Source organism: Mytilus californianus, unplaced genomic scaffold (assembly GCF_021869535.1).
Source record: "Mytilus californianus isolate M0D057914Y unplaced genomic scaffold, xbMytCali1.0.p SCAF_15, whole genome shotgun sequence".
In the NCBI taxonomy this organism is placed as follows: domain Eukaryota; kingdom Metazoa; phylum Mollusca; class Bivalvia; order Mytilida; family Mytilidae; genus Mytilus; species Mytilus californianus.
The window spans coordinates 6,401,381-6,418,904 of NW_026262637.1; the positions used below are offsets into that span (position 1 = coordinate 6,401,381).

General features: G+C 34.5%; 1 protein-coding gene across 11 annotated transcripts in view; it reads right to left on the reverse strand.

The window, feature by feature from the left end:
• The window catches only part of LOC127725278 (perlucin-like protein), a 216,163-nt gene that overhangs the window by 194,392 nt on the left and 4,247 nt on the right, over positions 1-17,524 (reverse strand). For 4 of the 11 annotated variants that reach the window (XR_007992902.1, XM_052232164.1, XM_052232163.1 and 1 more), the window contains exon 2: positions 16,328-16,401. The exons of 6 other annotated variants lie outside the window; for them this stretch is intronic. Coding sequence is in view for 4 of the 5 variants with exons in the window: in XM_052232164.1 (XP_052088124.1) it covers positions 16,328-16,401 (74 nt within the window). In the remaining variant the exon portion in view is untranslated. Of the gene's footprint in view, positions 1-10,517; positions 10,731-13,663; positions 13,752-16,327; positions 16,402-17,524 lie in introns of all 11 variants that reach the window. One more of the 11 variants, XM_052232154.1, reaches the window with a different exon arrangement.

The window sequence follows — 17,524 nt, forward strand, 5'->3', positions numbered from 1 at the left end:
GGGCACCTTAACATTTATGTAGAGTACTCCATTATATATCTCAAAGGTACGATATTTCATGTAAAAAAGTCTTAGGACCTTAAGTTTCAATTTTTAGATTGTTCCTTATCATACTTTAAGTACTAATATGTTTGTTTGTTGTAAATGGTTTGACCATTCCAATGTAACAACCTGTATTCCCGCCAAGTTTGATCAGTCAAAGTCAGGTTTTCAGATAATGTTATGGTATTCGTTTTCAAACATGTCAATTGGAAATTAATGTATCAAGGATTTAGATCTTCTGTTTTTACTATTAGATATCAGCTCTTTATATTCTAAGGAAATAGCTTAATGATAAAATGAATTCATAATTTCAAAATAAGAAATAGTCAATCACAATTTTAACACTTAAGAGGTTTTATCAAGGTTATGCCATATTAACTTTAGTACTGCTCGGCTTTGAATCACTTTTTGTAATATTTTCTTGGATTTTCTAGGTAGTTAACCGCTGTTTTACGAAGAATTGGTCTTTATCAGGATGGGTTTTATGTTAATGCACTATCCTGTGTCCTGTTGACAGCTTGTCACATTAAAGGCAACAAAGGAACACTATTCAATAACATATAAACTATCTCGGGACTGTAAACTTTATTTAAAAGTTCATCAGTAATATTTATAATACTAGGAACGCTTTGTATAGTAATAAAAAGCTTGTGGTACCACTGTTTGGGTTTATTTGGTTAGTACTTCGCTTGTGTAAATAGAATACGTGTGAACAGTTCTAATTGCTTTTAATGACTCTACTTGCTTGTATGACTACAATAACGTAATAAACGTGTTGACGTTACAAAGGTAACGTTAGTTACAGTCCGTGAAAGAATAGCGGCAAAATACTTGACACTGGGGGCGCCGAGAAGTGAAAATGATAAAAATTCTTAATAAATACATAGATATCGCAAATATTCACAGTTTAACTTAAAGTCAATGTATGTAGAAAATAAAAATCATTTGAAAAATTAAAGTCTGTATAAGTATAAAATTAAGACATCAACTGGCGAATCTTTTCCCTGGCGTCCTTCTTCGATTTACGTTCTTTGGTGTCAGGTGTTGATTGAAACAAATCGCAAGAAACCTCTATCGGGTATAACTTTGAAATTGGACGATTTGTATGTCCATTGTTTGTACGCAAATTCACTGCTCTAACGAGTCCATCCTTGCCAACCAATAGTTCATCTACAATGGCTAGCTTCCAATTAATTCTAGGCGAATCTTCATGTATTTGAACCACATCACCAACTTTGATAGTCTGATTATTGTGTCCTAAAGCCGTGTGGTATTCCCTTAATGATGTAAGATATTCATTTTTCCATCTTCGTCGAAAATGTTGAATAATGTTGTGCTGATCCTGTAGACGTTGATTCAAGTTGTTATGTGTACTTGGTTCAAAATTAATCAAATTGTTCATGTTTGTAGACGGATACGGTAAACATCATATTCTCCGGCCACAAAGAAGATGAGAAGGTGTCAATGGTTCAGGTTCGTTGACATCTGATGACACGTACGTGATTGGTCGGTCGTTCAATGTAGATTCAATCTCAGTGATGACTGTCTGTAATGTTTCCATGCGTATACATTTACTCCCTATTACTTTCTTTAAAGTTGTTTTGGTTAGTCCGATCATACGCTCCCAGAATCCTCCGTACCAAGGTGCTCCTTTTGGAATAAATTTCCATTCTGTTCCTTGATCTTGTATTTTTTCTAATAAAGATTGCGAATTCGTTAGCCGTTGAATTTCATTACTGGCGGCTATGTAAGTTGATACATTGTCTGAAATCATTGTTTTTGGTAACGATCTACGACTTACAAATCTTCTGAAGGCTAAAATAAAAGACTCCTCTGTCAAGTTTGAAACGATCTCTAAATGTACGGCTCTAGTAGAGGCGCAAGTAAATAAACAGATGTAAACTTTAGCTCTAGAGTTGTCGGAATCTTTTACATAAAGTGGTCCTGCAAAGTCTACGCCTGTCACGGTAAACGGAAATGTATCTTGAACTCTATCTACTGGTAGTGGTGGCGGGTCCGGTTTCTGATAAGCCTTCCCTATAACTTTACGGCAGGTGACACATTTGCGTAATACTGCATTGACGCATTGACGAATTCTCGAAATCCAATATGTCTGACGTAATAAAGTCACTGTACTAGTTACTCCTCCGTGAAGTTGTTTCACATGTGCATCTTTTATAACCAAAGTTGTGAAACTATGTTTTGTTGGCAACAAATATGGAAATTTAGCGGTTTCGCTCAAAGGTGCATTGTTAATTCTGCCTCCGCATCTCCAAATGTTCTGATCGTCTTTATAAAGTTTCAACTGTTTTAATATTGACGGACTTTTAGTCGAATTGATGTGATGAAATGAATTATCCTGAGTGCTCTTGATCCATAATAATGTTGAATGGTTAATTTCCTCTACCGTAAGGGCTGATGTGTTCCTTTGATTCTTTTGTAGTTTACAATTCTTGATAAATCTTAGTATATATGCGGTAATTCTCAAAAGTCTTCTTAAACTACTGAACTGGTCTAAATTAATAATCCGGTGAAGTCCCGATTCTTCATTCTGATTCTGTGTTGATGTGAGTAGTGACAAATTTGGCTCAATGTCATATTCAGCATTTGTTAGCAATGCCATTTTGTTTCCGTTCCAAGTAGGCCATTCAGTTTCGTTGATAATCCACTTCGGTCCTTGTGTCCATAATTCGTTGTTCAGAAATTTATCTGCAGATGTGCCTCTAGTTTGTAAATCTGCAGGGTTCATGTCCGTTGGACAATATTTCCATCGCTGATATTTAACCAGTTCTTTGATTTCAGTCACTCGGTTAGCAATAAATTTCTTCAGTGGTTTCATCGACGCAATCCATGATAAAACAATTTGGCTATCGGACCAAAATGTTACTTCCATGTCTCCTAAATTTTCCAGTAAATGATTAGCTAGCCTCGCTCCTGTTAATGCTCCCATTAATTCAAGTCTTGGCAATGTTATTTGCTTTAAAGGGGCCACTCTGTTTTTCGCCATAACCAGCGTTGATTCATCTCCGGCCACAATGTAGGCGCATGCTCCGTATGCACTTTGACTAGCATCGGTAAATACATGTAGTTTCCTTACCTTGGTGTTGATATTTGCAGATGATTCATTGGTGAAATAAAATCTCGGTATTTCAAGTGTGACTGCTTGTTGTAAGTCCCCCAATAAAGCGTACCATTTACTCTTTATATCATCTGGTAAGAGCTCATCCCAGTCAAATTTCCTCTTCCATATAGTCTGCATCAAAATCTTAGCTCGGACGGTGATTGGGCTTAATACTCCTAACGGGTCAAATATCCTTGACGACTGTTGAAGAATTTCTCTCTTGGTAACATATTTCTCCTTATCAATTTTAATGCTGTTTTGAAACGATATCGTATCGGTTTCAGTGTTCCATCGAAGTCCCAAAATTTTAATAGTTTTGTCCTTGTCCATGCAGTCCTCCGACTCTGCCATATTGCGCAGTTTCCTATTGTTTGATGTCCAAGACCTAAGATTAAATCCTCCTTTGGATAAAAGTTGACGTGATTCTTTATAAAATGATAGTAAATTCTCCTCGCTATGAAAGCTCGACAAAACGTTGTCCACATACAGGTCTCTCTTCAATGCTCTAGCAGTATCTGACAAATTATTTTTCAGATGTTTCATGATTGTGGCATTCAACATGAATGGAGAACAAGTTGTTCCGAAAAGAACTACTCGGAAACGATAGGTGATTAGTGGACTAGTAGGGTCGCTCGAATCGCTCAACCAAAGAAATCTTGTTACATCTCGGTCTTCTTCGTCTAATTGGATCTGTAAAAACGCCTTCTCGATATCCGTTGTTACTGCGAACTTGTGTAGTCTGAATCTTGTGATAATTCCTGTCAAATCATTTATAAGTGGTGGAACTGACATGAGACAATCATTCAAGCTGGCTTTGTCTGGTGATTCTCTACAGCTACAATCGTAAACTATGCGTATTGGTGTTGTTGTTGAGTCTTTTTTAACAGCATGATGTGGAATGTAATGAATTCTTGTACTTCTGTCGGTTTCCTCATTAACCTTCTCAACAAATCCACGCTTTTCTTGATCTTTAATTATACTTCCGTATATTTTTAGCGTGTCTTGGTCCTTACTGAGCTTGTTTATTAAATTTTCAGTACGACGTTTTGTTATATTGTAGTTAGTTGGTAAGTCCTGAAAATCGTCTTTCCACGGTAATTTGGCAATATATCGATTATCTTTGTACATAATACTAGATTTCTGATATGTTTCATAAAAATCTATGTCTGTCTGTGTTGACTCATTGTCTGCTGTAACTCCCATGGATTCCAGTTTCCAAAAACGCTCTAAATCAATCTCCTCCTTCTTATGTTGTACCAAAATATTCATCATTGAAGCTGCAACTGTATTACCTGTTGTGTTGATCATCGGTCCCGATAATAAATACCCAATTTTTGATTTCACAGCTGTTGGACCATTTCCGCGGATTATATTGTTTTCAACAATGTCCCAATAATAGTCTGCGCCTATTAACAAAGAAATCTCAAATTTATCGTCTTCACATACGGGGTGTGCTAATCTTAAACCTTTTAAATACGGAAGTTTAGATGCTTCGTAATTCATTCGGTTCTGAAGAGGGGCAGCTATTGTGGGTACAATAAGCACCTCCATTGGTATTCTTTCTCCTTGTTGGGTTTCCAACTCAATAACGGCTTTATCAAGGTTACGCACGTTCCTGTTTGCGTCTCCAAATGCAGCTAGACTGACTGTGGTGGTTCCCTTTGTTGTAATTTGTAATTTTGTAGCTAAATTTTCTGAAATGAAAGATTTCTGTGAGCCTTCGTCTAGCAGTATATTTGCGGATACGGTCTGGTTTCCTGTCCAAACTGGTGAAATTGCTGTTTTCAGTAGTACATCAGTTCTAGATTGCATGTGTAATGTTGACGAAGTGTAAAATATACATGTGTTACTATTTCCCTCTTCAATTTCAACTGTATTTACAGGTGCGGTTGTCTGCTCATCGTGTAATTTTGTCTTGTCTTTATTACATAGGCTTGTGTGATGTTTGTTATTACATTTACGGCATTTAAATTTAGAACGGCATTCTGAAACTTTATGATTTCCGAGACAATTGAAACAAAGGTTTTTCTGTTTAACTATGGTAAAGCGTTTTTCGTGGTCTACAATGTTTGTACAATCTACTGACGAATGCGACTGTTTGCAATATACACATGGTTTAGTTGTCAAGCGTGTATTCATGGTCTTGATCTGATTTCCCCTAAATTGTTGTTTATTTGTGCTTGTCTTAGGAACGGCTCCCGTGTGAAAAGACGCAGTTGATGTCATATTATCGGACATACATGTATTAACATTACCAGCCTCTTGTACATACATCTCCTTTGCTAAAGCTTCACGCAGCGATATTATATCCCAGCTATTTTTTCCGTGTTCCCGTGTTAAGTTTTTCCTCATTTCTGCGGGTAGTTTCCCGAAAATTATGGGTACAAGAAGGGATTCATATGTATCTTGCATCTGACCTAGGGATTCAAGTCCCCTGATATTCGCTTCCAATCTGTCATAAAATGACTTAATACTACTGAGGGTAAATGAAGGACTTTATAAGTTGCGTTTGCTCCGTGATTTACAAAAGTGCTTTGAAAAGCATCCTGTGTCTGATTTGTGTTGTGATTAATATTGCTTGTTGTTGGAAGTGTTGAAATATGTGCTGCTGGACCTTGATTTAAAAAATCACTCACCGTAGGTTTTAGAACGCTAGCTCCTGAGTTTGATGTAATGTCCTTGAATTTGTGAATTGACACTTCCAAATGTAAATTGAATTCATCACTATCCAAAATTTCCTGTTCCATATCTCCGACTTCTGTTCCATCTAAAATCTGTGTGTCCAAAGTTTCAAGTAAGTTCCTCTTCTTCATCAGAGTGTCTGTGGCTGCCGAAAGTTCTTGGTTCTCGATTTCATTTTCTGAAATTTTCTGGTTAGTTCTATTGATTAGTCTTGTGACGGCGCTTCTGTGTCCACCACGAATTGCTTTCAGCTTCTCCATGAGTCACGGCACCAATGTTTGGGTTTATTTGGTTAGTACTTCGCTTGTGTAAATAGAATACGTGTGAACAGTTCTAATTGCTTTTAATGACTCTACTTGCTTGTATGACTACAATAACGTAATAAACGTGTTGACGTTACAAAGGTAACGTTAGTTACAGTCCGTGAAAGAATAGCGGCAAAATACTTGACAACCACCTCCCGAGGCCAGATTATGTAATAAAAATAACACTCTACTAATTGTATGCGTCCGAATCGGTTTTCTGGAATAAACCTCATCAGGAACGCTCAAAAGCAACCATCTAAAAGCAAAGTATGTATAAGTACCGAAACACGTTGAGAGCTACATTTATATGACCAACAAAGACTTAAAAACTATAGCTAAATTCATCAAAGGTTGTCTTTGCCTTAGGCGATTGAAACCTTAGTTTCTTAATAATTTCACAATTTATCAAAGGTTATGTTATAAATCTTTTCATTTCAGAAGAACTGACTACTGAGCTGATGATACCCAACTGAATAGTGTCAGCAGCGGCATTGTAATAGTGCTAGAAAATGAAAATATCACTTTATCAATTGTATGCGTTTTAAGCACTTTTCTCTGTTTCCTTTCATGTGGAACCCTCGAAGCCAAAATTATTTGAAAGCCAATGATTGACAACTACATTAATAAACACGTGAAGAGTTATACATGTTATCAGACTAAAGTGACATACGAAATTGCCAAATCCATCATACGTCAATTTTGTTTGACGGAGTTTTAACCATTGCTCGTGAAATTTTCATAACCTATCAACGGGGAATTTAAGAATGACATGTAATAAATCATGTTCGCATTGAAGAACTGATCAGGTACATGATCAAGCAAGTCTTTTACAAAATATTGGGTGGCATATGACCTTAAAAAGGTCAACTGAAAGTAATCTTGAGTAAACCGGAAGTAGCAATATTTGCACTTTTTTCATGGAAAAGTACCTATAAACCATATGTTTTTATTAGGTATAAATAAACCTATCAATTGAGATCGGATGTGACTGTCTGTAAACCTGAAGTAAATTAATTTCTCTCACATATCCGGTATAAGTATATTTACTTTTCAGTTTTGTCTTTATCTGTTTTTGTACTATTATGTTCCTTTAGGTCGTGTAACTCTTGAGTTGCCTCGGTATTGGTGCGTCCATTTTTTGAATTAAGACTTTTGGCGTTCTTGATGCGGGTTCGATTTGGACGCATGAGGGTTTTTCTATTTTTTATATCTTTCTATTTTTATTTTACTTGAGTTTTACTATCCTTCACTATCAACCACACAATTTTTTTGTTGTTGGCGTCTTTGTTAAATTTATTTGTATAGTTGTGTTAATTGTATATCTTTAATATATGCTTACACATGTACAATTACGGATGCTGGATCCCAATTAGTGTCACGTTTACCAATTATGTATGTTTGGGTTGCTCACAAAATTTTGTCAATATAACGAAACTACATGTTTACACAGAAGTGGGAGGTTCAGCTAGCTATACAACCAGGATTTACCCACCATGGTTTTTTTTCCGGAAAATGTCTGTACCAAGTCAGGAATATGCAGTTGTTTTCAAATAGTCCGTTTCTATGTATTTTGGCGTTTGTTTTTGTTGCACTTAAGTGTTTTTGTTGTTCTGTTATTTTCCTCTTATAGTTGATGTGTTTCCCTCGGTTTAAGTTTGTAACCCGGATTTGTTTTCTACAGAATTCAGCGGTATACTAATGTTGCCTTGTTTTATATGACAACGATTCTACTTTTATTGCGTTGGGTGATATAGTCGACCTTTTGGTTTTAGTTTTAATGGAGGGTTTTTTCATTTTGTATATCTTTCTATATTTATTTTACTTGAGTTGTACTTACTTGGGATAGTTTTTTGGTTTTACTATCCTACACTATCAACCGCACAATTTTTTGTTGTTGATGTCTTTGTTAAATTTATTTGTATAGTTGTGTTAATTGTATATCTTTAATATATGCTTACACATGTACAATTGCGGATGCTGGATCCCAATTAGTGTCACGTTCACCAATTATGTATATTTGGGTTGCTCACAAAATTTTGTCAATATAACGAAACTACATGTTTACACAAAAGTGGGAGGTTCAGCTAGCTATACAACCAGGATTTACCCACCATGGTTTTTTTTCCGGAAAATGTCTGACCAAGTCAGGAATATGCAGTTGTTATCAAATAGTCCGTTTCTATGTATGTTGGCGTTTGTTTTTGTTGCACTTCAGTGTTTCTTTTGTTCTGTTGTTTTCCTCTTATAGTTGATGTGTTTCCATCGGGTTTAGTTTGTAACCCGGATTTGTTTTCTGCAAAATTCAGCGGTATACTACTGTTGCCTTTATTTATATGACAGCAATTCTACTTTTATTGCGTTGGTTGATATAGTCGAGCTTTTGGTTTTAGTTTTAATGAATCTCTTTTTTTGAATTAACCGAGTTTGGTGGTTTCGATTGTTGGGTCTGAAGTTTTTTAAAGTGGTGTTTTAGGGAATTTGATTTATCCTTTCGTCGTTTGATTTCTTTTAACCATGATGTTGTCTTTTCCATTCTCAATTTTATTTCCTACTCCGACTGATTATTTTGTTGCCTTTTGTGATTTTCGATTTTTTGGGTAAATTCGGTCATCAGTTTAAGTGAAAATTTAATCTATCAAACCTCGCTACATGTGCAAATATCTGTCTTTAGTCTGAAGCCATGTCAGAAATTAAGGTTTGGTCATTTCTAAAATTTAGTGTTAGGATCAAACCATTCGATCGTACTTATTTGTTTATATCCTCTTGGCTGTATCGTGAAAGTTCTCACGAATTGCCTGTTTTGGTTAGTCCAACAAAAAAAAAGACGAGATATACAGGGGGAACTTTTCGAAACACAAAAGTCGAAGAGATTCTTAAGTCTTGGCAAGAAACGACAGACGATGAAAGGACATAAAATTCCTTAAAACACTTCCTAAAAAACTAAAACAAAACGCTTCATAAAAACTGAAAACTGAGCAACACGAACCCAACAAACAATAGGGGTGCTATCAGGTGCTCAGAAATTATAAGTAGATCCTGCTCCACTAAGTGCAATTGTCATATTAATTATGGTTAGTACAAATTTGGTAAAGTCACAGTAGAATTAAGGAGGACGAGTTTATTCCAGTTAATTTCTGTAAAAAAAAACTGTCATCATGCACGTTCATGAAAATATTGGTAGCATCCAAAACGACGAAACAGCCGAGATCTGTAGTGTATACGACAATGAGACACAAAACAACGCAAAACAAAAGACCCAAAAATTAGCAAGAGCCATGTGTTCATTCCAAGAAAAACACCCGAAAAAATTGAAAAGAAAAAGGATAAACATAAAGTTTTCATCGATAGACAAGAATTATTGTCTATACGATTGGTCATTTTCTAAATCATCGCGATTCCAGAAAGGTTTTTACTTAATTTAACAACGACTGCAAATGACCTTTTATCATCAACAAAAATTCCTTTAGAAAAATGATATGATAAATGTTTGATACTGAAATTTAAAATTAAAATAAGAAAACTATTCGGAGTAGTCACTAACACAGTACAACGACAAAAAGTTGAAAGTTGTTTAAAGTCAGTGAATGATGTTAGAAATACAGGAACAGCTTACCCTTTTTCTTCTTCTTCCTTCGGTTATGGCGTCCTTTGACTTATTGATTAATATATTTCCCGTACCTGATTTCTTGTATTTTCTTATATTGTAATGCTTATAATTACAGAAAATCAATAATATTATCAATTTTAAGGGAAATATATGATGATGTTCTATCTAAATTTTTAGGCTGCCAATTCGTACTCTATATTTTTTTAATTTTAGTTCATTTATATGTTTTGGAGTTAAGTATGACGTCCATTTTCACCGAAATAGTACACATTTTGTTTAGGGGCCAGGTGAAGCCTGCAACCGGGTGCGGGATTTTCTCGCTGTGTTGAAGACCAATTAGTGGTCTTTGGCTGTTTTCTGTTGGTCGGGTTGTTGTTGTCTCTTTGACACATTCCCCATTTCCATTCTCAATTTCATCTTTATGTTGAAAACTACTTTTTCGTTACAATCATTATTTTAGAAATTTTAATTCTTGAAAACAGATATTGGAAAATTGAAAGTATCAAATCCTTGACGAAAAATAAAACGAAAATAACATAAAAAGGACATCAAAATTAGCCAATGAACAAAAAAATAATTCCCATATTACAACAGATTTTAACATAACGGCTCTATTAACCCATATTTGCAAGAAGACATAAAAGTAGTAAAAAGTATTTTAAGAAACATTATATGAACATATCCTACAATGTGTGATTTTTTTCTGAAAATTAAATCATAAAGTAATATTTAAGGATTTATCAATTAGGAAATTACTTACAGAAATTGCTTTCACAGATGTATTTAGCACTAGCGTAGTGACAGTCGTAATCAAACCAATCTGTTCTACTATTATGTAGCATCACACAATTACTACCTGGGCCCTTGGCACCAAAACCAGAAACCCACGTTTTGAACACAGCTTTCGACTGATCATAAGTCCAGCGCCATACCCCTTCTTTGAGATCTGTTAATCCAATCCAGTAATGATAACCTGCATGATAAGACGCTTTATATTTGATTTGTGTAATTACGAACCTCTTGTTGTACTGCCTAAATTTAGATCGCGGACAGAACTTAATGTACAGGTAGCAACAGGTCAACATACATCATGTTCCTATCATGGGGGGGGGGGGGGGGGCCAAAAAGCAAAGGATAGTTGTACATACATTTCGGTATGTTGAATTGTCCATAATGTTATTTAACTAACACTTTTGGGTATTGACCTTATCCTCTTGAGATATAATGTTCGATGATAGTGAAAAATAAAAGTGAAAAACACTTCATCTTCCTTATCACAGCTCTCTATTGGAATAATCTAGCTCAATATTTATGGGGATGTATGGGTATGAAATATTTCATTGTTTTTTTTTTTTTATAAAAGTTTATGAATAATTCTTTAAACAAGCTATTATTCCTTTAAAACCAAGATGTTTTTAATCATATTGTTTTTTCTATTAATTTTCTCTAAACTTAAGATATCCCTTTTTGATCATTACACTTACTTTTTTTTGTAAAAATGATAAGGTTGAGTGACGTAGCGTTGTACAAATTGCATGAGGGTAAGAATATACAAAAGAGAGTAGTAAATATATTCATATACCAGAACAGCAAAAACGATACACATTAAGAATTCAGCAACACGACTCCAGCAAAACCTGAGCGAGAACTCATGTGCTGCGATAAAGCAATCAGCTTCTGTTCTTTAATGGGACATCTGTTGCCTCATTTTTTACAACATAAAACCCAGTGTTCAAATGCATTCGGTAGTGAATTAGACATTAGAAATGGAGGACGGACGGAATTGTGGATGCAATAAATTCAGCATATCGGTGAGCATCAGGTACGACACAAATATTCTGTGGCAGCGATTTATAGTATTCTTTTTATATTTTACTTTGTATTTTTATAACTTAACCAATTTTCCATTTCAGCGAATTATTTCAATAAACTATAAAAATATTTAATTTGATCTAAAGTTGTTAAAATATTTTGAAGACATTTTCTGAACTCATTACGCTATAGCTTTCCGTTTTCCAAATTTAGTCCCCACTATGGTGTAATGAATAATTGACCATTGAAGCATATGATTATCCTGTATTGAACCCCATACAGTTAGTACTGCAGTGCAGGTATGACGTTTTCATGTACTATTGGTAAGTACAGTGAGTACATTTCAGTTCTGCCGCATTGGACTTTTCGATGGTATTCATTGGGTAATTTGTACATTATTTTCTATTGGCTCTGTCTTGCTATTTCACTTACGGTTTTCATTGTGAAGTTTATATTATTTGGAACTTTCTTTGAAGTTAGATGTTATTTGTACCTGACTATTATTCTGGACCTTTTTGGACATTTTTGACAGTAAGTTTTATACATTTTGTAAAGTAGTTTTCTTTCCAATTATATATTTTGAACTATATTTTGGTTAGAATAATTCTCACATTTTTGTAACTAAGTGTTTAAGAGTACATCTCATAATTTACAAGCTTAGAATTATTACGATTTCATCTATTGTAAATAAAGCTATTCTTGTGTATCTTTTGAAATCGTTGAATTTAATTTATTGTCTTGTCAAGATGACATTTAATTGGCTTGAAATTGAATAGACTTTGTCACAGTTTTTTTAATGTTCATTTTGAACATGGGTATTTATAATCGTATATTATTTTCAGAACATACCATATAGTGTCCTGGAATAATTGTATTAGTGTTTATGGCAGTGGATTTTGATAACTCAATCCCACATATTGGTAAGGATTAATTCCTTATTCTTTATAGATTGTTCATTTTGTAATAGTTGCTTTCACAGCCAAATTGGCAACGAAATTGTATTTTATTCTATTTCTCTTTCGGCACATTTTAATAATTCTACATTGAAACTGTAAAGCGTATTGACGCTTTCTAAAATGAAGCACGGTTGTGTAGATTGCAATGCAATCCGAAACTTTGATATGTACTTTTAAATTAGCTATTTGTAATTGTGACACAAGTTAATCATGATTGTGTTTAATCATACTAGTGTTTAATATTGCTTGTGTTTAATAATGCTATGTAACATTTGTAAAATTGCTTATGATATTTGCTATTGTTTTGCAGAGTTACATTTTCCTGGTATATAATAAAGTATTTGAACCAGTTGGAGTCTATAATTAAAAGCCCTTATAAGACCATATTACAATTCTATAGTTCGAACATGGTACCCTTTAAACTTTAATAAAGATAGCTTCAATTTTACTCTAGACATTTGGTAAGTATCTTTTTTTAAGGAGGGGCCAACTTTAACAAATTTGTTTCTCGTTAATTGGTTGAAGCAGAAATCAGGCTGTTGGTTTTCTCTTTTAAATTGATTTACATTTTGTCAATTTTTGGGCATTTAACGGCTTGCTATACGGTTTGATTTTTGATAATCATTGAAGAATGCACAATTTATTTCATTCGTATTCTTTGGTCTTCGTTAGATGGTTGCCTCATTTGCATGCATAACAAATCTACTTTTTTTCATATATAAATTTACCTTGAGCTCAATGTTATACAAGGCCTGTACAAAATCAGGTATATAGCAGCTGTTTTTTTTTTTCTCTTTCCGTTGATAATGTCCGTTTTATGAACTTCACCTTTTGCATTATACCTTGGAGTTCGGTATTTTGTTATACTTTTTTTTTACATAAATTGCAAGATTAAAACAGTTACTGTATAGTTACTCAGTTTCATTTTTTCACTTGTTTTTAAAGCTCGTACATTTAAGTGTCATACTTTCCGACAAGGTGTACATATTTATCATAGTAGCTCGTTGATTAGACTGACCATTTGCATACAAGTAAATGTATTATATAACATGTAACTAAACTAAAGTTTCCCATTATAGCCTTCGAGTGTCCTGAATTTTAGAGGCATTCATGTATGACATCCGGGGAAGAAACTCACCACTGTTAACTCTGTTTGCTGCAATATTTTTGTTTTCTTCTTTGTCATCAATTTTGACAATATATCCTCCGATTTCTCTACATTTCCTCTGTTCAAGAATAAATTTCGGTTAGTCAATATGTAGGACTCTAAAGTGCGATGGGGACGCTAAAGTACGATGGTCACGCTAAAGTGCGATGGTCTGCGCTTATGTGGGATGCCTCCATACACTAAAGTCCGATGGTCCGCGAAAGTATAGACGTAAGAAACGTAGTTGGATTATGACGTTAACAATCGTTTATACAAACCAAAAATGAACATGCCGGAAGATAGATTTGGAATATTTGATTTTAAAACAACTTTTAAACCAAATGTCCATGACTTAATTTTAGACCTAACCGTGCTTTTTCGGCTGAAGAAAATGCATTTTGTTTTCGGGTGCTGGAAGAAGGAATTGTTTCCTGCAGTCAACCATTTTACTATATAGATACAAAATAATATACACATAGGTATCCTGCTTTCATTGGAAGCGAACGGATACATTTAAATCATTGTTTACGTCGAAGCTTACTTTGCGGTCCCCGTTAGAATATTTTCGATTTTATTGAAAAGTAACGTCGGTAAAATAAAGGTACATGTTTTCAAAAGTAAATTATAAATTTTCGGCTAAAACATTAGTTTGTACATTGTAGGAAAATATAACATGTATTTGTACTCGCTACGAAAAAGGAGAAAAAATTTCGGCGAACATCGCCTTTCTCTCGCATTGATAATAAAGCTTGTACTAATAAATGTTACTTATTCCGACAATGAACGAATTTTGTATTTGTAATTTACAATGACGACTGTAAGGGGGGTGTTCACATTACTGATAGACTGTGTGAACGGCAAGCTACGCCAATTATCCAAATATTAAATACGCCCCCAATTGTTACATTTACAGGCAATATAGTATTTTGTGACACCTATATTACCGTTTTAGCAATTATTAAGTGGTCAGTCTTCTAGATTTAGAAACAACCACTTAAGCCTACCGGTAAATTATAAAGTCTATCACATATGTTATACCTAAGCATACTAGCTTTTGCAAAAACACTATTTTTTAACATCCATATACTTTAACGTTTTAAGCCCTCGAACCTTATCCTATTGGTCCATCGCACTTTAGCGTGATATACCATCGTACTTTAGCAAACACACAACCATCGCACTTTAGCGTGAGACACATTCGTACTTTAGCGTAGACCATCGCACTTTAGCGTGACCATCGTACTTTAGCGTAGACCATCGCACTTTAGCGTGACCATCGCACTTTAGCGTAGACCATCGCACTTTAGCGTGACCATCGCACTTTAGCGTAGACCATCGCACTTTAGCGTGACCATCGCACTTTAGAGTCCTACATTAAAAAAAAAAAGGATTCATATACATTTTAATGCACATAACTGATTAATTTTTAAAAGCAATATATCTTAAGTTGTCCAGGGAAGCAATTTAGGGGGCCCCGCATTATTACAGAGTTTCATTTGTCGGGAAAATGCAAATGAGGAAAAAGAACTACCATTTTAAATAATATTCTGTTATTAACCATTGTGTATAAAAAATGTATATGAATCCTTATTTTTTTTTAATTTTAAACAAACTCAATTATCAGCTGTTATATAAACTATAAGTTGTCCAGGGAAGCAATTTAGGGGCCCCCGCATTATTACAGTTTCATTTGTCGGAAAAATGCAAACGAGGAAAAAGAACTTCCATTTTAAATAATATTCTGTTATTAATCATTGTGTAAAAGAGAGGCGAAAGATACGAAAGGGAATTCAAATTCATAAGTCAAAAATAAAATGACAACGCCATATGGCTTAAAACAAAGGACCAAGAGACAAACAATATTACACAAAACACAACAAAGAAAACTAAAGACTGAGCAACACGAACCCCATCAAAAACTGGGAAGGGGGGTAATACCAGGTGCTCCGGAAGGCAAGCAGATCCTGTTCCACCTGTGGCACCCATCGTGGTGCTCATGCTAGTACAAACCCGGTAAGAAGTATAATTCGGTAGGTCAGATTCGGATAAAGGGGACGGGATTGTAGTTACGACATAAGGAACATATCCGCTATCATCTTTGAAACTAATATTCCATAATAGTCCACCAACTCGTGATGGAGTTCGTAAAATCTACAAAAGGATTATTTCAACATCACCACTTGGAACTCTTGGTTTAATAGCTTCCTTCTGACCAGCAACCCTCTATCAAGGAAATCAAGATAGGAAATACAAGTCCTGGAATATCGTATCAACTTGGAGATATATACTCTGTATGCAGGCGCTGCTGGAATGTTGCTACATGGAAATGGAAGGTTCACAGTGGAGTTGCTGAAATAATCACTTTTGTCGTAAAGTTTTGTTTTGATTCAACCCTCATTATAAATTTCTAGATGTAGTCAAGATATGAGGCAGACTTAAGTGTAGCTGAAGTATGTTTTATCTCAAATTCGATGGAATAGATACATGTGTTCAACATAGTCATCGGTTTGTTCATCTTACCAATCTGTTAATGTTGATTATTGTTTGTTCTTTGCTCACGAATGGACTCTAAACGGAAAGCAAATTGCCTACATAGAATTTTCTGTCGAATGAAAAATAAGAAAGTATGGGTAGTACTGTTTTATTTTTACTCACTTCTGCTATAAAATAATCTGCTGTGTCGGAACTGTAATAGTAACAGTGTCCGTTATATTTGTGCCATTTTGTTTCTGAAATATAAACATACACATATGTAGTTCATTTTAATTGCTTGATGAAGGACATACGATACAGTTTTGATCCCACGGTGAATTATGGACGAAAGTTTGCATACAAGCTATTTTTCATTTAGTTAATTCAAATTTGAAATACAAAATATACCTTCATGTGCTAATTTTAGAGATAAATGGGGTCAAATTTTTTTACATTTACTGGAAATTTCGGTTACTTGGACATTTCTATCCTAAAACATACCTAACTTATTTATTTTAAAAAACAAATGAAAAATAAAAACATTTGGAATATCTTTTCTCCATAAGTTTGCTTTTAATTTATGTAATAATTTATTTTTATCACATTGTCCTTATTTTAGTAAAAAAAAACGGCATTTCTTGCTGTATTTTTATCTAATTTAAAAAATAGGCATCGGTGATTTTTTCATAAAAATTGGTACAAATAATCTTTATACATAATCAAGTCAAATGTCATTTTTAAAAAAGAGGGGTCCATGAACTCGTTTTCAAGTTAAATCAGTCTGAATGATAAAAAAAAACAGTCCAAAAAATGCCCGATATGTCACAGTTTGACGTCGCGAAATGTAACATTTTTTACGCTAGCGACGTCATTACCCCCACTGTAACTGTATCGTATACCCTTAAAATAATATGAGGAATGAATTAAAGCGACAGTAGTTTACCAATGTTCAAATCTCGCATCATTAAGGAAGAGACAAATCGACTTAACAAAGCAAAACTGAGGAATATTCATGAACTCCAGAAGGATCGGATAGGTTGAAGCAACATAGTAGCGTCTCCCGCTTTACATGCATCAACCGTTATGGGAATTCGCACTCAGACAAAATAGATCAGACAACTATACTGGTATTTAAAGATATAAGACCTCAAATAAATGTCGTCGGTGAGTTAAGAAAGCAACACATCGTATCGGTCAACCAAAACGGGATGGTGACCATAAACTAATAAAGTGTCGATTTCAGCCGTTCTTCTTCATAACTCTAATGGCGCAGTTTTTGTGTATGAGGACATCCCCTATTAATGATGTTATATAGTGTGAACATGCTCGAGCGTAGCGTATTAACTGAGATATGTAAACACTATACGAGGGAGCAAAGAG